The sequence below is a fragment of the Stenella coeruleoalba genome, assembly GCF_951394435.1.
Source record: "Stenella coeruleoalba genome assembly, chromosome: 3".
Taxonomy (NCBI): domain Eukaryota; kingdom Metazoa; phylum Chordata; class Mammalia; order Artiodactyla; family Delphinidae; genus Stenella; species Stenella coeruleoalba.
Window position 1 is genome coordinate 610,465 of NC_137148.1, and position 22,686 is coordinate 633,150.

Below are 22,686 nucleotides of genomic sequence, written 5' to 3' on the forward strand. Positions count from 1 at the left end.
TTTAATTTGTGTTTCCCTAGTGGCTAATGGTGTTGATATCCTTTCATGTGCTTATTTGCCGTCCATACAGCTTCTTCGGTGAAGAGTTTTCTAAATAATTTGCCTATCTTCTTATTGGGCTGTTTGTCTTCTCGTTGAATTGTAAAACTTCTTTACATATTCTGGATACAGGCTCTTTTTGTGAATATTTTTAACCGATCTATGCCTCCCCTTTTCATTTTCTTAATGGTGATTTCAAAGACAATTAAAAATTTTTGAAAAAGATCAATTTATCATTTTTTTCTTCACAAGTTTTTTTTTTTTTTTTGGTGTGTGTCCTAAGAGTCCCAGGACTACTCTGAGGTCTCAAAGATTTTCTCGAAGATTTTCTCGCGTATTTTCTTGTAAACTTTCATGGTACGTTTTAGACTTAGGTCTGTGATCTATTTTGAGCTAATTTCAGGTATTGTGTGAGGTAAGGGCTGATGTTTACTTGTTTTCATGGATGTCCAGTTGATTAGCACATTTATTGAAAAGACTTTCTTTCCCTATTGAATTGCCTCAGTATCTGTGTCAAATGAATTGACCAAAAAAATGTGAGTCTGTTTCTCGGCCCTCTATTCTGTTCCATTGATCTATGTTTCCATCGTTTCTCTAATACCAAACCATTGGGAACATTGCAGCTTCAGAGAGGCTTATAGTCAGTCAGGCAAGTCCTCCAACTTTGCCCTCTAATTGGCTATTCTCTGTCCTCTGCATGTCCATGTGAAGTCTAGACTCCTTGTCATTTCTGTAAAAGGTCCTGCTGGAATTTCAGTTGAGGCTCCATTGAGTCCACGGATCAGTTTGGGGGAGTGACACAGTCTTAACAGTACTGAGTCTTACAGTCCTGTGCGTGGTGTGTCTTTCTGTTTGTTTACGTCTCTTTAAGTTTCCTCAGCGCTATTTTATAGTCTCCGTTTAGGCGTCTGGAATGTCTTCTGTTGGGCTGGTCCCAGGTGTTCTATGTTTTGGCTCCCGTTGTAACCCTCCTGCCAGCGAGTGGCCAGGCGCCTCCCGTGCTGCCGGTCCTTGTCCCCTCACTCCTGCCGCGTCTCCACCCTGGGGAGTTGGAGCTTCCTCCCTGTGGCCCTGGGCTTGAGCCAGAGGCCAGCTCAGGGGAGCATTTCCCTCCACGTGGCCCCTCTCACCCACCTGGCGGGGGCGGGGAGGTTCTGCTCTGGTGCCTGGAGCTGGAGGGGGGCTGCGTGGAGGGGCAGCCAGGTGGTCTGAGAAAGCTGGAAGGACTAGAGCTTTTCCAGCGCCTGTTTCTTCAGTTGCGAGTGTCCCCCTAGTTGCCCCTCGGGGGTGCGGGCTGGGGACAGTCACGGCTCGTCCCATCCCAGGCACACGTGGGCTGGGAGGGGCGACTGCTCCCCACAGGTCTACCCGGAGGTGAGATTTGAGCCGGGCCACCCTCTCCCCTTCTCTGGCCCCCACACCTGCCCTCAGTGCTACCTTGTTTTCTGGGGCGGCTTCGAGTGTCTTTCACTCCTGGGTGGGCCATTCCACACGGGGTCTCTTCAGTCTCCCCAGGCCTCCTGACCCTTTAAATTTTGGCTAGTAGCATGAGTAATGTTGGTGTAGGTGCCTCACTGAGGGGAAAAAAATAAAAAAGAAACAGCAGAAAGTGGCAAGATAACCAGAGAATGGGAGAAAATAATTGCAAATTGTATGTCTGTTAAGGATCTAGGATCCTGAATATATAAAGATTTCCTACAACTCAAGAACAGAAAAGCAAACACCCCAATTTGAAAATGGGCAAAGGACTTGATTAGACATTTCTCCAAAGAAGATAAAGAGATAGCCGACAAACACGTGAAAAGACGCTTGACTTTACTGGTCACTAAGGAAATGCCAATCAAACCACAATGAGATACTGCTTTACACCTACGAGAATGGCTCTTATTTTAAAAAAGGAAAATAACAAGTGCTGGCGAGGCTGTGGAGTGTGGCTGGGGGGCGTGACGGGGCACAGCCTCTGTGGAGGACAGTCTGGCAGCTCCTCTCAAGGTTAAACCTAGAACCACCAGGTTAAGCTGGTTGCTCCGCTCTGAGGCGTATACCCAAGAGAAGCAAAAGCACGTGTTCAAGCAGAAACGTGGACTCGAAGTTTATGGCTGCAGGGTTTACAATACCCGTAAAGTGGGAGCGAGGCAAGCGCCCGTGGACTGGTGAACAGGTAAGCATCCATCCAGGCCGTGGAACACAGCGTGAAAAGGAGTGGAGCTCCACCCGCGCTGTGCCGTGGGCGAACCTTGACGCCCGACGGCCAGTGACGGAGGCCAGGCGCGCAAAGTCTGATTCCGTTTACACACAGTGTCTAGAACGGGCAGACCTGGGGAGACAGAAAGCGATTGTGGCCGCCGGGGGCTGAGAGGCGGGGACGATGAGAGACACTGCTTAGCGGCGCGGGCGGGGGTGACTTGGGGGTGAAGAAGTGTTTTGGAGCGTGATAGAGGTCGACAGCACTGTGAATGTAGTAAACGCCAGAACTTTAACACAGCTTTATGTTATGTGACTTGCATCTCCACTGAAAGAAAGAAGCCGCTTCTGGGGTTGGAGCTGCAGCTCTTGTGAGGATTTGTGTGGCCTCGGCGCCGACGGCATGGGCTGGGGGTGAGCCCCGGGCTTCTGACAGAAAGGATGGCGTAAGGCAGCTTTCCACGTTCGTACGAGTGAACACACGGTAGAGGAATAGGAACTTCCGGACAAAAGAGTCCCGAGCCCCTAAGAGCAGCAGGGAGGGGCAGGCCCGGGGCAGCGGCCCCTCCCCAGCCGTCCTGGCTTTGCTTTCTAGGAAGGTGGGGGCGGGGCGGGGGAGGGCACCGTCGTCCCGGGGTTGAGAGGGCCCAGGAGCGGGGTCGCGGTGGGCGGGGAAGCCTGGGCAGGGGCCGCTCCCTCTGTGGGGGGCGGGCAGGCCCGTGGCGGGGCCCCGGCCACCGCACTTCGGGGCCTCGGAGGGGCGGGCGGGACAGCGCTGCGGTGCCTGGGCCGCCTCCATCATCTTCGCCTCAGAACCTTTCAGCCCTGCTGTGTAGTGGGAAACTGAGGCCCGGAGGGGCCGCTTACACCTGGACTGAGGGCCCTAGAGGAACACCGAGAGAGGTGAGCGGTGCGGCCAGAGCCGGTGTCCTTCTGCCGCGTCGGGGGAGTTAGCACAGAGAGGCCAGGAAGCGTGCTGTGGTCACACAGCTCTGCTGCTGCCCGCTCCGTGTCTCTCTGTGCTTCCTCCCACTACTGTGGGCCAGTGGCACGGTTGGCGTGGCCCACGGTTTAGTTCGCGCATCTTCGGGGACGGGCGCGTTGCCGTCTGGCGGCTGCATTTAGAAGCTGATGGCTCCTCCAGAGGTCACCGCCTGGGACGGCTTTCAGCCTGGGCCTCCCAGTCTGATAGTGATCTTTCCCCACAGGAGGCCCGCCGTGGGCGCCGAGAAGTCGAACCCTTCCAAGAGACACCGGGATCGCCTCAACGCCGAGCTGGACCGCCTAGCCGGCCTGCTGCCACTGCCCCCCGACATCATCTCTAAGCTGGACAAGCTTTCGGTCCTGCGCCTCAGCGTCAGTTACCTCCGGGTGAAGAGCTTCTTCCAAGGTAGGACTCTCACCTGTGCCCACCTGGACCTCACCTGGGTCCCACCCGGCTTTGCTGGGATCGACCAGTTGGCGCCTCTCAACCTGGGGAACCATTTAGAGGCGGAGCGCTGAATGCAGACCGACGCGAGTGGCCCTGGGGGAAGGGGCTGGGGCCAGACCTCGCCCTGCTTGGCCTCACCTGCCCCAGGGCCCTGGGGATGCTGGGAGCTCCGGCCAGGCACCGGGCGCCTCTCTGCACGGGGGTGCCTGGTGTGTTGGACCCTTGCAGTAGCTCTGGGTACTTGCCCACATCCGGTGCCCCAGGCCAAGCCTTACTCTGCATGTGGCCTGGCTGAGCTCCTGAGGAAGAAACGTGGTTGTCACCACTCTGCTTCAGACCTGGGACTGCTGCCATCACCCCTCAGTTACGTCTGAGCTTCTTACACAATCGTGAATTTGTTATATGTCTTTGGGAGCAGGTAGGATAAGTGTTGAAGGTGGGCAGGCGTGGACAGTAGCCGGTGGTGGGGACTGCAGCAGACCGCTGAGTTCATGCTCTGTCTCAAGGCGTTGGGACAGCCTCCCGCGGCCAAAAGCCACCTTGGGGTGTGGTGAGCGTGGCCAGCTGGTGAGGCTGCAGCCTGCAACCACGGGCGCCCGGGCCCGTGCCGCTGCCCGGCCCTGCTGCTGGGCCCGGGAGGCCATGTGACTCCGACGTGTCTGAGGTGTGGCAGCCTCTGCGCCTTGCTGGCTTTCTCGGCCCCGGGAGAGGGAGGGCGGCTTTCCTAAGAACTCAGCCTGCCTCCCACCCTGACCCTCCAGGGACCGCCAGCAGCTCTGCCCGCTGTGCTCTCCAGCTGGGCCAGCGCCAGCCAGCCCCTCCAAAGGGCCCCCCTTGGCCTTCACTTCCTCTCACGGAGCAGGACGCCTAGACCCTCCTGCCGCTGCTGGCCTCTGAGAGCACCCTCTGTGGGAGAGCTCTGACTCCGCGGGCCCCCGGGCCCCTCAGCTGTGTCCTGCTCTGTGCTGGGGCCTGGGCCCTCGTTGGTAGTGCAGACCTGAGTGTGTCAAGCTGTCCCTCGTGGAAAGCCGTTCTGCCCCCCGGGGAGGGCCCAGTTCACAGGGCTCTGTGTCTGCACAGCCGGGCTTGGTCCCTGCTCCCTGTGACACCTGCCTGTGTCCATCCCCCCACAGGTTCGTGGGCTGAGCTTTGACAGCCTGGCCTGGGGTTCACCCAGTGCTCAGCCCAGGTCCGTCCCCCTAGTAACTCGTGCTCTTTTACTGGGTGTCCGTCACCCAGACCCCCCATGGCTGGAGGCCCAAGCTCATGAAACATTTCTGGAAAAGTAGGTTTGGAAGACGACAGAGAATGGTGGGTGCCACGGGGGGAGGAATGCGGGGGGTCACCAGGAGGGTTGTGCAGGCTGGTGGGCTTCCAGGAGGAGGCGAGGGGGTGGGTGTGATCTGCAGGCCACACAGAGGCAGCCCCCTCAAGGAGCCGTCTAAGGGACCCCTGCTGCTGCATTCCTGCTTCTGGGGTGGGGCCTCCTCGGCACCCCAGCCTCCCCAGCTGTGGTGTGGGCCCCCTCCCCGGGGCAGAGGGGTTTTCTCTTCCTCCCCCAGTGGCACTGGGACCTCATCAGGCCCGCGGTGCTGGGGCTTGGCGCCCTCCCCCTGCCGGCCCCCTTTTCCCTGTGGGCAGCTGCAAGGCCCCTGCAGACCCCGTCTCCCAACCTCTGCAGCCTCCAGGGGTCCTGCGTATCCCACTGGCCCACATTCAGGACCGGGCCTGAATTTTTTCTGAGCCCTTCTCGTTCCCACGGTGTCCTGTCCCTCCCCGAAAGCGCCTGTATTTCCCCTGGATTTCGGGTTACCGTTGCCCCGGGAATTGGCTCTCCGATGGGCTCGGGAAAACGGGGAAGTTCGCAGACTGTGTGGTGCTTTGTGCGAGGTGGGCAGCCGCTCTTCCCAGCTCGTCTGTTCCGAGTGGAAGTTGAGAGCGACAGCCCCTAAAGTGGCTTTGAATTATACTACTTTAAAATTAGAAATCAATACTACCGGCCAGTGGCACCTCCCGAGTGGGGTCCAGGGCACGTAATTCCAGGTCAGCAGTGGGCTCACTGCTGGACGCCGTGTCCTCGGGGGCTTCAAGGAGACCAGGGGCTGTGACCAGCTTTCTGACTTGGGGTCAGGCCTTCAGGCCTCTCAGGCCCTCCTTGTGTCCCTCCGGGGGAGGGTCTCTGTCCTACAGGGCCCCTGCTGTGGGGACAATGGGGAGGGCCCTGCACCTTGCCAAAGGAAGCCCTGCAGTGGGGACACCCGCAGACCCCGCCCGAGCCCCCACTGGAACTGACACACAGAATCGTTAGCAGCATTTATCTCTGAGACGCGGTTACAGGAGTTTTGTTTTACTTTCCAGGTTTCCAAAGTCTTACTGAAATGCATCAATTTTTTAGGTAGGAAAAACTCAAATGTGTAAAACAGCAGAGACAGTCATTTCAGCACTGCTGTGGTCTTGGGGTGGAGTCCAGGGTCCTCATCCTGGAAGCCAGGCCCTGCCGGTGCTGCCAGGTCGCTGGTGCAGGTTGCTCAGGTGACTGCTGAAGCATCGCTGGCTTCCCAACAAGTGCAGGACATGCAAACACACACAGTCTAAAACGTGTGGTCGGCATGGAGCAGCCTGTGGGGCCCAGGGAGCCGGCTTTGGAAAACGTTGAAGGAGCAGCGGGAATTCCATCTCTTCAGGAGCCAACACCTCTGAAATCGGAAAAGTAGAGATTGCAGCGCCCAGGTTGGGGTACTGAGGGCTGCGCTCATGAAGCGGAGAGAGTTCCGTGAAGGGATGACAGGAGGTCCCTGGGACAGCCCGGGAAGTGCTGGGGACTCACAGCCCAGCCTTTGGAAACTATCAGACCCTGGCTCCTGATGCCAGGTCTCCCCATGCAAGGGTCTCCATCCCCATGCTGGGGTCTCCATATCCAAACTGGGTTTCCCATCTCCCTACTGGGGTCTCTATTTCCCATACTGGGGGCCCCATTCCTATTCTGGGGTCCCCATCCCCGTGCCTGGGTCTCCATCTCCATGCTGGGGTCTCCATCCCTGTGCCTGGGGTTCCCCATGCCCTGGGCTTGCACAGTGACCTGTTGGACAGCTTAGGCCAGCTCTGGAGCTGCCCAGGTGGGGCTTCTGTTCACCTTCCTCCCCCAGAAGCATCCAGCTGCATGTGGGACATTAGTAGGGACTTGTCTCTTCCTCTCTGGTCACTTCCTCAGGTCCAGCTGTGCCCAGCCACGCCAGGGTTGGTGGTCTTGGAAAGGCTTCAGTTTTGCTGTTTCCAGGAGTTCAGGCATCTGTCCAGGTGTCCACCTGAACCCATGGTTCTTCTTGACCAGGAGCAGAGTGCTTTTCCCACATTACGGCCGATCCCACCCCCTCCCCTGAGGCAGGGGGATGCCTGTCAGGTCTGCTGAGCCCTCGAGCTGCAGGTGGGCAGCCCTGCCGGTCACAGTGGGGTGAACTCATGAACTTGGTTTCTCCATCACACCTTTCTCCCAAGGATTCCCAAGTTTGTAATCCCCCTCAAGCTGTACATTTTAGGGGAAATTCTAAATATTTTCTTGAATTCATTTCCTCTGCATAGTTAGAAAATGTCAAGCTATAAAAATTGGATCTTAATCTGTGCTTCCTGACTCAGAAACGGATAAACTAATTTCATTAAAGCTTCCATAAAAAGTCACCTTCAGGAAGGACATGAACTGGAAAGTTCCAACCTCCAAGGGCAATAATGTCCTGAAAATTTGCTTGTAATGTTTGTGTTGGTGCTGACTTTCATGAATTTTTAAAAGGCAGTGGGCTTATTTAATTAATTTACTTGGTTTTTGCCTAGACTGAGGGCTGGCGCTTCTAAGTTACAAACCGTCTGCTTGTGCCAAAGAGAGGGATTTTCCATTCTTGCAGATTTCACCGTTCGAAAGAGGGGAAATTGGGGGTCGATAAAAGAAAAGGGAGGGAGGGTGGGTGAGTGGAGAGCATGAAGGACACTGAGGGGGGCCAGAGATGGGTTCCTTCCAGGACATGTGGCCCAGGATGTGAGGTCCCAGCAGCGGTCTGCACTGCTGTGTCAGCCCAGCTGGGAGACTTGCCGGGTCTGGGGTTCAAGCGCCCAGAGTGGGGACCAGCGTGGAGATGACCAAGGGCCTGCGGTTCACCCAGGCCTGTCGCGTGGCCTGCAGGCAGGACTGTCGGGGGGATCAACAGAGGGAGGGGACAGTCTCAGCAGGCAAGAAGGGCAGGAAGAGCACGATTCCAGCTTCCCATGAAAATCTGGAGATTTCCACGCTGAAAGGCTGCCGCCCCCCTTCACTGTGCACCCTGGCCTGGATCTGGGCCTCTGTCCACTTGCACTCTCTGTGATGGGGTCGATCCTGGCCCCTGGCTCACCTGGGCTGGGCGGGTCTGCTTCACCCCCACCCAGTGCGGAGGTCCAGAAGCCCTCACGTCATGAGATGTGTCCGGGACCCCACACAGGATGCAGTGCTCCTTAGCAGGTCAGAGGTGAAATGCTCCTTGAGACTTAGCAATCCTGTAACCCAGGAGGGAAGTGTATGCAACTATTGAGCTAAATTGTGCCGGTTTTCAGCTTTCACTGAAGAGCTATCCTCCCCTGATGAGCCCTGCCATGGACAGAATGTCTGCGTCCCCCACAAAGGCATATGTTGAGATGGGGCCTCAGAGGAGGTCATTAGGGTAGGAAGTGGTCACGAGGTGGGGCCCTGATCCCAGAGGGTTACTGTCCGCATAAGAGGAGGCACCAGAGGGCCCTCTCCTCTCCTGTCCCCTGCGGCCGAGGCCTCATGGGACAGAGTGAGGAGGTGGCCGTCTGTAAGCAGAAGAGCCCTCGCTGGAAGCTGAGCTTGGGCTCCTGGCCTCAGAGCTGTGAGGAAGTAAGGCTCTGCTGAGTGTGGGGTTTTGTCAAAGTGGCCGAGGCACCTGTGATGATGTGATGGGGAGGGAGGTTTGGGACCTGATTTTTCTCTCTTCACGTGGAGTGTTTGGTGGATTCCTTCCCGCCAGGGAGTGGATTTGGGTCGTCACTGCGTTTACTTTCCAGCCCTTCAGCTGCCAGAGCCCCCTTCCCTCTATCACTGACACTTTTTGGAAGACAGCCTCCCCGGGGCATTTCCAGCAGATACACTTGTCCTGGGTTGTGTCAGGGCCTTCAGGGGAGGGAGCTGGCCCTGCTGTGTGCACACCTGCCTCTTACCCTAGACCCCAGGCAGGCCCCTGCAGAGCCATCCTGCAGAAAGTTCACCCTGGATCGTTTTGTGCTGGTTTTATTTCCCCCTTCATCTCTTAATTACCTCTGAAAGGTGAGTCTGGCCCAGCGGAGGGGCTGGTTCATTCACTCATTCGTTCACTTTCTCCTGGTACCACGTGCCCCCCACCCCCGCCCCAGGACACAGAAAACAGCTTTGAATTTCCTCTCGCTGCCCCTGGATGGACTGGGGGTGGCCCCAGACTCTCCTGGTCCCTTCTGGGTCGTTTAGTGCCTTTCAGTCCAAACAGCTAAATCTCTAAAAGTATTTCAAGTGTGAGCCTTCTCCCCGCCTGCACAGAGGCTGCAGCAGGCGGGGCTGGGGGCGCCTGGCGGTGAGGTCAGCTGCTCCTCCCTGAGGTCCTGCCTCACTGGGAGCCATGGTTTCCGGCCCTTCCAGGTGGGAGTAGCAGCGGGAAGAAGAGCTGAAGATTGGGAGAGCTCCTGCCTGACCGGCACTGCCCTGGCACACAAGCTGGGTGGTCTTGGTGTTTTCCTGGCTTCTGAGGACCATGGACCTGGGGGTCTGTTTGCCTCGGTGGCCAACATGGGCGACCCATCCTCTCCAGCTGGTTCTTTGTGTTTCCTTCCTTAGCCTGGGTGTCAGATGGTCTGAAGTCTCTTCTCATGTCTCCAGGCACCCTCCTGGGAGGAGCTGAGACACCCTAGGCCCGTGCTTGGACATTGTGGCCCCACCTGCTCCCCAGGAAACGTACATCTTTGACCTGCTAGTGGGGACGTGGTACTTCTCACTTTCAGTCCAACCTCCTTTGGATTTCTTGAGTGTAGAGAGACCCCAGCCCCACTAGCCCATGGAGGCATGTGGCAGGCCCTCACAGGGCCATCATGAAGCCCCTCTCACTGGGCATCAGGCGAGGAGAGAGCCCCCACCCATCTCCTGGTGCAGGTGGGGGTGTGGGATGAACAGCACAGCCCTCCAACGAGGCCCTTCTCCCAGCTTCAAACATCTCTCACCTCTGACATCTTTGCTGCCTTGCCGAGGTCACCTGGGATCTCACTTTGGGACCCAGGTATAGTTGGCATAAGTATAGTTGTGGGGTCTTGGCCCAAATTCAGACTTAAAAGTTTCACATTAAAAACCAGTTATAGGGCTTCTCTGGTGGCGCAGTGGTTGAGAGTCCGCCTGCCGATGCAGGGGACACGGGTTCGTGCCCCAGTCTGGGAAGATCCCACATGCTGCGGAGTGGCTAGGCCCGTGAGCCATGGCCACTGAGCCTGCGCGTCCGGAGCCCGTGCTCCGCAACGGGAGCGGCCACAATAGTGAGAGGCCCACGTACCGCAAAAAAAAAAACCCAAAACCCCCCCCCCCAAAAACTAGTTATAATGCAAGTAAACAGAACAGCTGCCATGGTCCCCGCCTCCTAGAATTTAGAGTCGAGTGGAGAAGACCTGCCACCAGACATAGAGCCTCTTCCATTTCCAGCAGATTCAGCAGCAAGGCACCAATCAGCCGTCCTGCAGATAACATCCAAAATTTAAGATAAAATATCTGAAACCTTTAAAAATATATTGATCAGCCAGCAGGAAATTAAGGAATACTCAAAGAGATCAAAAACTAAGTGCAGCTGAGAACCCAATGAGAATGTATTAAAAAAAAATTTAAAGGAGGGCTTCCCTGGTGGCGCAGTGGTTGAGAGTCTGCCTTCCGATGCAGGGGACATGGGTTCGTGCCCCGGTCCGGGAAGATCCCACATGCTGCGGAGCGGCTGGGCCCGTGAGCCATGGCCGCTGAGCCTGCGCGTCCGGAGCCTGTGCTCCGCAACAGGAGAGGCCACAACAGTGAGAGGCCCGCGTACCACCAAAAAAAAAAAAAAATTTAAAGGATGCACTTCATGCAGAAGGAAAGGAAGGTTAGGGCTTCGAGAAGGAATGGATAAGAAGGTGGTGACTATGTGTATCAATCAAAGCAGACACTGATGTATAAAATAGTAGTAATGGTGTATTGTAAGAACAAAAAAAGAGAGAAATAAATTCCTAGCTGTGGTAGCATATAAATCTGGAGCAGGAGATTTGAGTTAAAGATTTCAACAGTTCTTGTATTAATTAACTTTGGAGGTTGATTAACTAATTCATAATAAAATTTCCAGGATAACCATCAAGATGACAGAAAGGTATAATTTGCAGACTAATGGAGAGAGAAAAGTGGAATGAGAAAATATAAACAGTCAAAAGAAAAAAGACAAGAAGGGAGAAAAAAGAAACGTGAAGGAGTGGAACAAATAGAAAGCATAAAATTCCAAATGTGTCATTAGTTACAATAAATGTAAATGGACCAAACATGCCAACTAACAGATAAGGATTATTAAAGTGATTTACTATATCTGTTTACAAAAGGCACAGAAAGGGTGAAAGTAAAAGGATGGAAAAGGATATATTGGAAACTGAAATAAATCTGATGAAGTTATATTAATATCAAAAAATTGATTTGTGGATGAAAAACACTACTGGAGATCATGAGAGTATAATTTAATAATCATTTAGTAATGATTAAACATTTTATTTCATCAAGCAAATAAAATTATTTTAAATTTGTGTGCCTTTAATAACATAATCTCAAAAATATAAAACAGATATTGATAGAACTACAAGGAAAAATACATGAATTCATCACCAGAGAGAAAGATTTTAGATAGTTCTCTCAGTACTTAACAGAGCAAATAAACAAAAATCAGTAATGATTATAGATGATTTGAACAATGCAAAAAGGGTTAATCTCATAGACATTACATAACACTATACTCTGAAACTCAGAACTCACATCTTTTCAAACCTAATGGAACTTGTAAATATATTGAAAACATTGGTCAATAAAGCAAGTCACAATAAATTTCAAAAGGCAAAACCATGAAGAATGCATGGTGAGCCCTTAAGGCAGTTAAGCTGGAAATCCATAAAAAAGAAGACTTGAAAACCCTGATATATTTGGAAATACACATATTTATGAGTAAAATAGATCAAAGAAGAAAGCATGATGGAACTGAGAAAATATTTATAAATCAAAGTGCGTGGGGTGCAGTTAATGCAATTCTCAGAGATAAATAACCTTGAGTGTTTGTATGTAAATGAAGGGGGGCTGAAGTTAGTGAGCTAAGCATTCAGTTTTGTAGTTTTGATAAAGAAGAGTAAAATAAACAAAAGGAGAGTCAAAGAAAGGAAATAATAAAGGGGAAGATATTAGTGAAATAGAATGGAAACATACAATAGAGTTCCTTTAAAATGAAAAAAACTGCAAAGATCTGGTGAGACTGATCCAGGAAAAATAGCAAACAGTATTAGGAATGTAAAAGGAACACAATTATAGATGCTGCAGATATTTAAAAGATGGGTTGAGGTTGTCATGAACAAATTTATGCCAATAAATTTGAAAACGTAGTAAATGCCTAGAAATATAGCTTACTAAAATTGACTCAGGAAGAAATAGAAAACCCGAATAGTCACATGACCATTTGAATCCGTGGTTAAAATCTTCCCACAGAGAAAATCTAGGCCCAGATAGAATTAAAGCAATTTCTATCAAATATTAAAGGAAAAATAAGTCCACTCTGTACTGAATCCTGTGGTGTAGAATTGGAACTGGAGGTATCGGTGTGAACTCACATTATGCACACACACGTGTGTGTGTGTGTGTGTGTGTGTTCTAGCTCTGTCTGCTGAAAGGGCCACACCAGTAGCAGAGAGCTACAACTTACATTCAGATCTCGGTTTCCAGACATGGTTCACCATTAAAAGGAGGCTTTCTGGCCTCCGTCTAGAGTTGGAGCAGAGAAAGGACTAGATGAACTTAGAATGTCCGTGCTGGACAGCAGGCCGTGCTCAGAGCGTGAGGAGACCTGCCCTGGGACACAAGCCACCCTAAAGGCCTCCCTGGCCAGGTCTGGGACAGTTTTCAGCGTTAAGATGAATAAGGATGGTGATGGATTAAAATCCAGCGAATAAAATGGGATTCCATAAATCCACACTGATATAAATAAGTGAATGAATAAATAAATACTAAGAGAAAGTTCTTCCTAACAGCACATCCATTCTAGATGGATGACTGGAGAGAGAAGAGGTGAATTATAAAATCCCCAGTTGGTAACCATTGCAGGAATAATTCAGGCCAGAAGCGTCAATGGACGCTAAGATTACTGGGTGAGCAGGTGGGGAGCAGCCTGTGGGGACAAGTGTCTCGAGGGCGGGGAGGGGCTCCCCTGCGGCCCCCTCACAGCCCGGCCCGCTGGTCTCTCTCCTCTAGGCTTTGCTCAGAGTCACCCCCTCTGGAGGCCTCCTCCAGCCACACTGGGACGCTCAGTGCTCGCCTGTGTCCCCAGGCGGGGGCTGGAGACATGAATGACTGTGGGCAAGCGAGTGACCCGGCCATAGGAAAATCCACAAGCTGATGCAGTATAATCCTGGCGTGGACTCTCTTGTTTTCTAAATACGGCTCTGCGTGAAATGAGCACGTTTATTCACACTCCTGAGGTTTCTTCTCGCCTAAGTGAACGGGGCTTTGACTGGCAGTTGGAATCCCTCCTCTCCCGCAGCCTAACCGTGGGGTTTGGAAGGACGGGCACCCCTGCCCGTACCACCTGCTGGTGCCCCTCCCCAGCCCGCCTCCCACCGTGGTTAGATAAGAGCTCCCCTGGCGCCTGCTGTTTTACTCCCACGTGCTTGCCGCCACCTTCCCCGTGCTGGGTGGGCGGACAGCTGGACGCGAGGGCACAGAGCCCGGCGAGCAAGTCCGTTCTTGGCAGCCCAGGTGCAGAAAACAGCCTGTCCAGAAGGAGACTGAGAGTAAGCGGTGTCCTCTGCTGCAGCGCTTTCTTCCAGCCTGTGTGATGCACGTGCATCTTCCAAAGGCAAAACAAGGAGTTTATCGTTGAGTTCTTGAAAAGCGAAGGGAGGACAGTTTGAATGTCTGAAAACTGAAGTGGTCCATTAATTTGAGGCCAGGATTGCAGCGGGGTGGGGAGCCCCACGCCCTCCATCTGGCCCCGTCCCGGACGCCAGGCCTGGTCACTGGTCTCCCCCGGCAGGTGCACTGCACTGCACGGGAGCCCCATGCGCGCCCACTCATCACGGAGAAGAGCGGGTGTCGGGAGAGGTGAGCTGGGGCTCTTCGGGGTTCCTGTCAACCCCTGGACTCACGTGGCCTCTGGGCCCCGACAGTTGTCGCCAGGGTCACCCAGAGTGGGGCCTGGCGGTGGGGGCAGTGGTGAGTGGAGCCGGTTAGCAGCCCGGCCTGTGAAGGTGGCTGGTCCCCCACGTCCTGGACCTCTGTCTCACAAGAGGGTGTGCCGGCCCCACAGGAGGTGACAGGGGAGCCCGCCAGAAGGTCCTGCTCGCCCAGCCCCCGCGCCTGCTCTCAGCCGCACGAAGGGGACAGCCGGCCGCCAGGGACTTGCCCCGCCGGCTACCTGGCTCAGCTGCTGTGACAAATACACAGACCTTTACCTCTCACAGTCCTGGAGGCCTGAGGTCCGAGGTCAGGTGCCCCATGGTCGGGCTCTGGTGAGAACCGCTTCTGGGTTGTCCCCACATGGCGGAAGGGGTGAGGGAGCTCCCTGGGGTCTCTTACGAGGACACTAATCCCATTCGTGGGGCTCCACCCTTGTGACCCAAAGGCCCCTCCGAACACCATCACCCTGGGGGGCCAGGAATCTGGGGACACAGGCATCCATCCACAGGCCTTGTGGAGGTTGGCGCTGAGTTGGCGGCAACAAGATGTGGACGCGGAACATCACGGCATTTGCAGGGCACCCGCTGCCCCGCCCTGCTCAGAGCTCCTCCGGTGTGTGTCCCTGCTGGATCCTCACGACAGCCCACGCCCGTCTTACGGCAGCGCTGAGGCTCCCAGGACCCCTGCTCTGAGCCCGAGCTCCTCTGCTAAGCAGGCCTTTGAGGGGGTCTGGGCTGGAAGTGGGCAGAAGTGGGAGGCATGCCTGCTCCTTGGGCTCCCAGGAGCTCCAAGCTCACTGTTTCCCTCCACCCTGCCCTCTGGGCACAGCTTTGGGGAGAGCCGGGCAGAGCCGTGGTCATGCCAGCTGCCGCCATTGGGACACGCGGACAAGCGTGGATGTCAGCCCTGAACTCGAGGGCCTGGGGCCCAGCGCGCTGCTGGACCAGGGCTGGAGGGGAGACGACCCAGGTGCCAAGGCCATGTGTGCTGTGCAGAGCACAGTGCAGAGCCTAGGGTGCTCCCTCGATGCTGAGATGATTTTGACCAGGCATGTGTTCATTCAAAGCAGGGGCTGGGCTTGGACGTGGACCTATCCACTCCAGGAGCTGCAGCTGGTCAGAATCGGGGGTTCAGCCCATCTTCCCGTGGTGTCCCCAGCTTCTCTCTCAATCACCCTGGGTGGCAGAAGTCCTGTACCCCAATCCCTGGACTGCCCTACACGTCCCCAGTTCAGCGCGCCCCACGATCCGGGCTCACCTGTCCCGTCCCGAGGAGCTGGCTGGCAGCACAGTGGCTTCTGGGCATCACGCACCATCTAGGGGCAGAGATGGGGCGTCTTCTGGTTCCTCCTCCACCGGGAGCACTTGGCACCCCTCAGGGGCCAGACCCAGGCACAGGACCCCTGAGAAGCTGCTGGTGGGGGCGGGGTGTCCGTGGCCCAGGGCTCGGCCCAGGGTGGTAACTGCCCTGCGTCTCCTCTGTGGGAAGGACTCGGAAGGAAGCGGGGTACCGGGTGGGGCCGGCGGGGTGCAGTCAGCCCCAGTCCGGCGGGGCAGTGGCCGTTCCATTCTCCCCCTCCCCCTAGGGCTGTGTGTGCGGCATATTCACAGGGACGCCCACCGTCTCCAGCACGATTCCTCACGTTCTCTCTGTTGCAAATGAGCCTTTTCAGGTATGCAAGAAATCGAGGAAGTGAGAGGAAGGCTGGTTCCGGTTGGTTCTACAGCCAGTTGGTGGACAGCCTGATCCAGGCAGTGAGAGCCTCAAGTGCGGCTGAGCTCGGGCCTGAGTGGGGGAGGGAGCCAGGGCTCCAGGCGGAGCACCGGGTCCAGGCTGGGCTGCGCGGGCCCCTGGGAGCCCGTTCATCTCCGGAAGGGGCGGCCCTGGCTGGGCCTCCTGTCTGCCTCGAGACCCTGAGCTCTGTCTACAGACCAGAGGCGCCCGGGCTCTGCCCTGCGGGAGGACGGCTTCCGTGGGACCAGGGCTCTTGGCCGCCCTCACCTGCCACTGCCCCTCAGGCTAGGCTGGGCAGGAGGAGGGCCGGCTGCCCGCAGGGTGGGGCTGAAGGGACGCGGGTGCCACCGGGGTCCCGTCTCGTGGCTTGGCCGCCTTTCTGGGGACAGCGGCTCACCAGGGGCACGAGGCCCTTCGACGTGACAGGCCTCTCCGCCCCTGGCTGGACCGCAGGGGACGCCTCGAGCTCCGGGCCTCGGGGCCCTGCTCCCCCACCCCGTCCCCAAACGTCCCTCCTCGCGGGGCCTAGGGGGCCACAGTGACTCCTTCTCTGCACGCGTTCACCAACTCCCCGTGGACCCTCGCCCCACACACCTGCTCCCTGCCGCCGTTTCTCCCCGGCCTGTTGCCAGGGGCGACCAGGAGCAGGCGGGGCGAGGCGTGGCGGCGGGCTCGCCCCTCGTCCCGAAGGAGACCGGGCGGAGAGGGCGCCGGCGATGGCTGGGTGGGGTCCGCCGGCGGAGGCCCCTGCCCAGAGCCCTGCCTCCCCTCCAGGGCCCCGCTCAGACCCGCGGGTGAGACGTGTGGTGGCAGGGAGAGGAGAAGCGGCACCCTGGAGACAGACGCTGGGCCGAATACCAGAGCCAGGTGACGGCGGAGCTGCCGCCCCGCCCCGCCCCGGGGCTCTTCCCCAGCTGCTCTCTCCCAGCGCCGCGGGCTCCCCCCTCCGGACTGCCCCCCACGCGGAAGAGGGCGGGCACCCGCCGCCTGCGGGCCTGGCCGTGGCCCCCACCCGCACTGGGGTTTGCTGCCCTGACTCAGCTTCCGGGCGCTCCTGACCTGGGGGCCGGGGCTGTCGGCTCAGATGAGTTTTCGGGAAGGCGCCCCCCACCCTGGCTGGGCCTCCGGGACAGCCTCGGAATCACATTCGGTTTCTTCTAGTCTCACCACAGGCCTGGGGGTGGGGCGCGCTGGCGGCCCTGCTCGCACGCGAGGCCCTGGCCGGGGTCCAGGCGGCTGTCACCGCGGCGCTGACGCCCCATCGCGTGACAGGAGCCCGAGGAGGCCCCGCCGGGCGTGCCCCGCGGAATGTGGCTGCGGAGGAGGGAAGTGCGGGTGCCCGGCGGGGGCGCACGCGAGGCCGGGGAGCCGCGTGGGGGGAGGGGAGGGAGGTTAGGCGGGGACCCCCGCCGCGGCTGCCCCTGTGCGGGCAGCGGCCCCTGCACGTCTGTGGGCGACGGAGCGCATCTGTCTGCGCGCCGCCGAGTGGGGCTGGGTCCCGGCGGGGGTCGGCGAACCGCGTCTGCCGCGGTGACGTCACCGCCTGGGGCTCCCCAGCCTCCGGCCGTGGGCGGCAGCACAGCCGCCTCGGCGTCCGCAGGCCCGGCGAGCAGGGAAGCCCCGTCCCAGCGTCCCCTTCCCCTCAGCCCAGCGCGCACGGGGGCGGGGAGCTGGCTGGAGCCGGGGCGGCCCCTGCAGCGGCGTGTGTGGCAGGCAGGCCTTGGCGGTCCGGGCTGTGGCGGTCCCCCTGGGCGCACCGAGGCGGGGTCCTGCCCCCCAGCCCCGCCGCTGTGACCCCACGTCCAACCAGGCCCGCTTGGGCTCTGCCCACCCAGCTGGGAGACGTGGCCTTGTGCTGGCAGGGGGCTGCGGGGAGGGGTGGGGCGGGAGTGGGTCCCGGGCCCCCGCCGGTCGGCGTTTCCCTGCTTTAGCTTTCTCAGCCCCTGAGAGCAGAGCACGGGGTCTGTGTGACCCTCTGTCAGAGGCTCGGAGCATTCTGACGCCAGAAGGCTCCCGCGCGGACATGGCGCCTCTCGGTGGGCTCCTCCTGGGTCTGACTAATCCGAGCTCTATGAGTTTCACGCATTCACCTCTCAGCTTCCTGAGCAGAGTGGAGCTCAAGAGGGACTAAACGTTAGTTAACGCCTCTGGCTTCTCTGCTCAGAGCTGTCTCACTGCCTAGAGAACCAGCAGCCTCGAGGGGAGCTTGGCTGCTGGCGGGTTTCGGTTGGGAAGGGAGGCCTGGGCGTCTAAGGCACACACGGCGGCGTCTGCGTCTCCGCCCAGGCACCCAGGTGTGCCTGTCGTGTTTCCCAGAACACACCTGCTTTCCCTCGAGGAAATGGGTTCGTTTCTTGTTCTATCTAGTGCAGGAGAGGAAGGCGATGAAGCGAAGCTTCTGAGAGAGGGAGGGACCGAGAGGCCGGCGGAGACTGAAGGCCATGGCTGGGCCACCAAGGGCCACCGTCCAGGGGCCTCCCTGAGGGCCTCTGCCTCGCGCACTTTGCCCCTGTGGCTGCCCTGAGCTTGGCGTCAGGGGTGTAAATGAAGGGCCACCTTGGCCACTGCCTGTGTGTGTGTGTGAGGGGTCTCGGTCCACAGTGGTCCTGGCCCAACCTGGAGAGCACGTCGGGGGCCTGCTGTCCTGGGGCCTGGGACCCTGCATTTCTGACCAGCGCCTGGGGGAGCGGGTGCGCCCTGGAGGGAAAGTTCGGCACAGCCTGCTGGTTTTGAAGGAGAAATGCTGGGGAGTCCCATGCTGTGGTTGTATTCTACTCCAAAACCAGACGAGACAGGGACCGCCTGCAGGGCCCTTGGTGGCATTGACATTTCCCCTGAATGAGGGAAATGGTAGGCACAGCCCTCCCGGCCTCCACGGAGGCACCAGCGCCAGGCCCGCTCCTGGCCGGGACCCCCTTTAATGCCTGTGCGCTCAGCAGCCCCCAGCGGCCCCCATAATTCCCAGGTGCTGATGATGCTGAGCACGGAGTTGGGGGTCCCCCACCAAGCGCCAGGGGCTGGGATGTGGATGACGTCTGCCTGACCTGCACATCTGTCTGAGCTTTTCACCCCAAGTGGATGTGAGGCCAGAGGGGGTGTTGGGAGAAGCAGCGTGAGCGTGCAGGGGGCGCCCGCCTGCCGGGAGCATTGTCTGCTCCGCTCTGGGTGAGGGGCGGGGGCTCCAGGAGGGAGGGATGGGGGAGGGGCACGTGGGGGTCCCGGCCGGTGATTGGTTACCCAGACCAGTGGTGTCCAGTTTGGGGACCTGCCCGCGCTTGGGTCTTGAGAGAGGAGCTTTGGGGACCCCCGGGGGGGTCCCTGAGATGGGGCGGGGGGTTAAGGGGTTTGCAGGAGGGGGGAGTGCAGTTTCTGGGGAGCAGAGTGGGGCAGGGTCCTCAGACGCGGCCTAGCTGTGAAGTCCCGGTCCCCCGAATGTCACCCGGCTCCCACCCAGCTGCCCCGCCCGCCGCCCTGGGTGTCTTCTGGGCAGCGAGGAGACCACAGGTCAGCGTGCCTGTGGAGGGTGGGTGGAAGTTGGAGAAACGTCAGGGAACCATCACTAACTGTGCTCTCCTCCAACAGCCCTGCAGCAGCCGGCGGCCGGTGCCCCCTCACCAGAAGACAGGGATCCGCGTGGAGGGTCTGCCGTGCTGGAGGGAAGGCTGCTACTGGAGGTGAGCCCTCGCTCGTGTCACGTGCGGCCGTGTCCCCGTGGGCCTCGGCTGTGACCGCTTACAGCCACTGGGAAGTTAAGCCTCAGGAAGGGTTGCAGGGTGTGGCTCCAGGACCCCCTGGGGGCAGCACAGGCAGTGACCTGAGGCCCATGAGCTTCAAATCTGAAAACCGTTTTCTGTTCTGCATTTTCTGGTTTTACTTGTCAACGGGAGAACCTCATGAAAAATTGAGCGGGCTTCTTACCCCTCAAAGTGAGGACGGAAGACTGCCTTGTGCGTCCCAGGTCTAGCGGGCGAGCAGCTGCCCTGTTGCTGGTGCTACACGCTGGGCGTCACGCCCGGGCTGGGCTTCTCACCTGAGACAGACCCGGCCGGCTGGTTCTGAACTGCTTTTCCTGACCCTGTTGCTCGTGGGTCAGTTTCTTAAACAAGAAAAGAGGAGGTGGAGCTTCCTGGGTTGGATCAAATCACAGAGCGAGGGTGCCGCGGCCTCCGCTAGAGAGACTCGGGCCCTGGTCTGCCCCTCCTCCAAGGGGCTGGGGGGATGCAGGCCGTCCCTCCACAGGACAGTGTGGGTGCTGAGGGAGAGGAGCCCGTGGCAGGCTGCCCCTCAACCGGCCGCCGAGGTGACCCTGGAGCCGTGCTTCGCTGGCCGTGCCCACGTGTCTCCCTGCCTGTCCACCTCGGGCCCTAGAGCCCCACTGGGTGGGCAGCTCTGCCCCCAGGGGAAGCCAGCGCATCCTCGATGCCCTCCGCGCCCCGACATTCGGTGCATCTGTTAGGTTGACCCGATGAGGGGCAGACGTGGCTCAGGATGGGTGCCGCTTACACTGGGAGAAGTTCCGCCGGGCAGGAGCCCATCGGCTTCCTCCAGGCGCTGCTCTGTAGCCCAGGCTGCTCCGTCGGCCGAGCCCCTCCCGCACCTGTCGCTCTGGGCTCAGCGCCCTCACCAGCACGACGGGACTGATCAGAGCGGTCAGCTCCCGTTCACGTCCCGGCCCCCCGGGGCCAGCGCCTCTCACAGGGAACACATTGCGCTCCGCCCACGGAGACACGGCTGAGCACGGCAGCGCCAGCAGCACCCCACTTCCCCCGTGGCCCCGACAGCGCCTCCCGCCCAGCAGCGCCCGCCGCGAGGAAGGGAGCCCACGAGACGCCTTTTCTGTCCCACCTCAGCCCAGCCTCTCGGAGGCGGGCAGCCTCTCTGCACGCTACTCCAGCTTTTTACTAGAAGCATCAAACGCCGACCAGGAAGGGAGGATGGACTGACAGGTGGCGGGACTGGTGGCCGGGCTCCGGCTGTGGTCAGCAGTGGCCAACCGGTTCCTCCAGTTCTGCCCATGTCTCCTCGGACACCCCTCGCCCTGGTGCCCCTCCTCACGCTGCACCTTCTCATCGTGCGGGCACTGCGTCCAGCCCTCTGCTCTCCCACGTGCCCGACCATGGCGCCCCCTCCGGCCCCGCCCCACGGCCCCCCAAGCTCTCGGCCCCTGCTGAGGGGTGTGGATGTGCTTTGAGGATCTATGAGCTTAGGGACCTTTTGCTTTCTAAAGAGATAAGAACAGGCGAGGACTGAAGTTCTTGCAGGCAACGGGGTTCACGTCTGAGTCTCCTGTGTGAGGAGCCCGGGGCCTCCCACCCCTGGAGCCCGTCGGGAGCAGAGTGTGGGCCTGAGAGCAGTGTGCTTTTGGAGATGTCGTGCTTTCAGTAGAGGAAGTGTTCCCATATTCATTATTCATCAGGTTTTTAGGAAGCAAATCTTAAATATTGTTCTTTTTCCTTTGCAACTGTTTTTTTTTCTGTCAGTGCTAGTAATCATGGAGCTGAAAAATGTCCTGCCAGTTTGAATTCTATTCTTGGCAAAAGATAGCTGGCATTGCTCTTTTTCGTATTCATGTTCAAAATTAAAATGACATCTTAGCCATAAAATCTTTTTTAAACTTTTGTTCTGAGCTATAAATACAGAAGCCAATGTGCACAGCCCGGTCTCCCAGTTAGTGCCCAGGGCACTGTCCTCACCTCTGTGCCCAGGGCCACACTCTTCCTGCTTCTCCAGTGGGTGCAGAGCTGTGGCACTGCAAGGCTCTCCTGCCTTCGGGGTCGGGGGGCGTGGGGCGGGCCGGGGGCACCTCGGGCCTTTCTGCTCGTGCGTGTGCCTCGAAGCCTGGACTACTAAGTCTTCCCTGGGGCCTCCGGACGTGGACGGCCGCCCTGCGTCCTGGCTGAGGCTGCAGCCCAAGATGTGATGAGCAGGCCTGACTCCCAAGTCCCCACAAGCTCCTGGGGGGTAGGGCCAGGGGAGGTGGTGCGTCCTGTGTCTGGCCTGGGGACGTCTGGGGAGCTACCCGCCGGGTGGACTTTCTCAAGAAGAGGTCCTGTGGCTGAGGGTCTGGGTCTGCTGCCCATCTGCTCTGGGCACCACAGCCTGCCCTGGTGCACGCCCTGCCCACTGGGCTCGCTGGCCAGGCCAGAAGGGTGCCCACCCGCCTGCTCCATTTTGGAGAATGAGGTCCAGCAGTTCCTGACGTGGCCGCCTTCATATCCAACGTTCTCTGTAGCCACAGGATGTTTCTGGAAGCTCCCTTTGATTGGAATCAGGGTTGGTTATATGACGAGGGCCCTTCACAGCACTGCCAGAGCAATGATTCTCAAACTTTGGGATTAGAGACTAATTTTCAAGTTAAAAATATTCCCAAACAGAGCAAAATAAGCAAACCAAGCAATAATAACAAGAAAATCCTAGGTTTTATTTCCAATCTTCAGTCTCTTGAAGATAAACTGTCATCAATTCCTATAAGATTTAGAGCTGACACAGACATTAAGAGTGACTGTGGTCTAACATCTGTGATTTTAACATGAAACAACCAGGAATTAGAGCCGTTAGGGGCTTGTCCAGGGTCCCCGTTGGGGTGGGACTGGACGCCCAGTCTCTTGGTCCATGTTTGGAGGCTCCCCCGGGGAAGCCAAGACCCAGCAGAGCTGCCGCCAGTAAGCACCTTGGTACAGGCACTGGGAGGGGTGGAGGAGGCGTGGGAGTGGGGGATGAGGGCAGACGTGGTTCTGGAAGCACCGACCTTGGGTGTGTGGTCAGTGCCACGCCCGGGCCTCATCCTGCATCCAAGCTGGGCTGCAGGGCCGTCTAGTTCAGTGGGGACGGGACAACGTGCCGGCAGTAGCCATGAGTTCAGGCC

At 57.9% G+C, this 22,686-nt stretch overlaps 1 protein-coding gene across 1 annotated transcript in view; it reads left to right on the forward strand.

Annotated features, from left to right (window-relative positions):
* AHRR (aryl hydrocarbon receptor repressor) overlaps positions 1 to 22,686 on the forward strand; it is a 60,926-nt gene that overhangs the window by 2,494 nt on the left and 35,746 nt on the right. The window contains exons 2-3 of the mRNA XM_079918019.1: positions 3,432 to 3,613; positions 19,404 to 19,495. Coding sequence (XP_079774145.1) covers positions 3,432 to 3,613; positions 19,404 to 19,495 — 274 coding nt within the window. The remainder of the gene's footprint in view (positions 1 to 3,431; positions 3,614 to 19,403; positions 19,496 to 22,686) is intronic.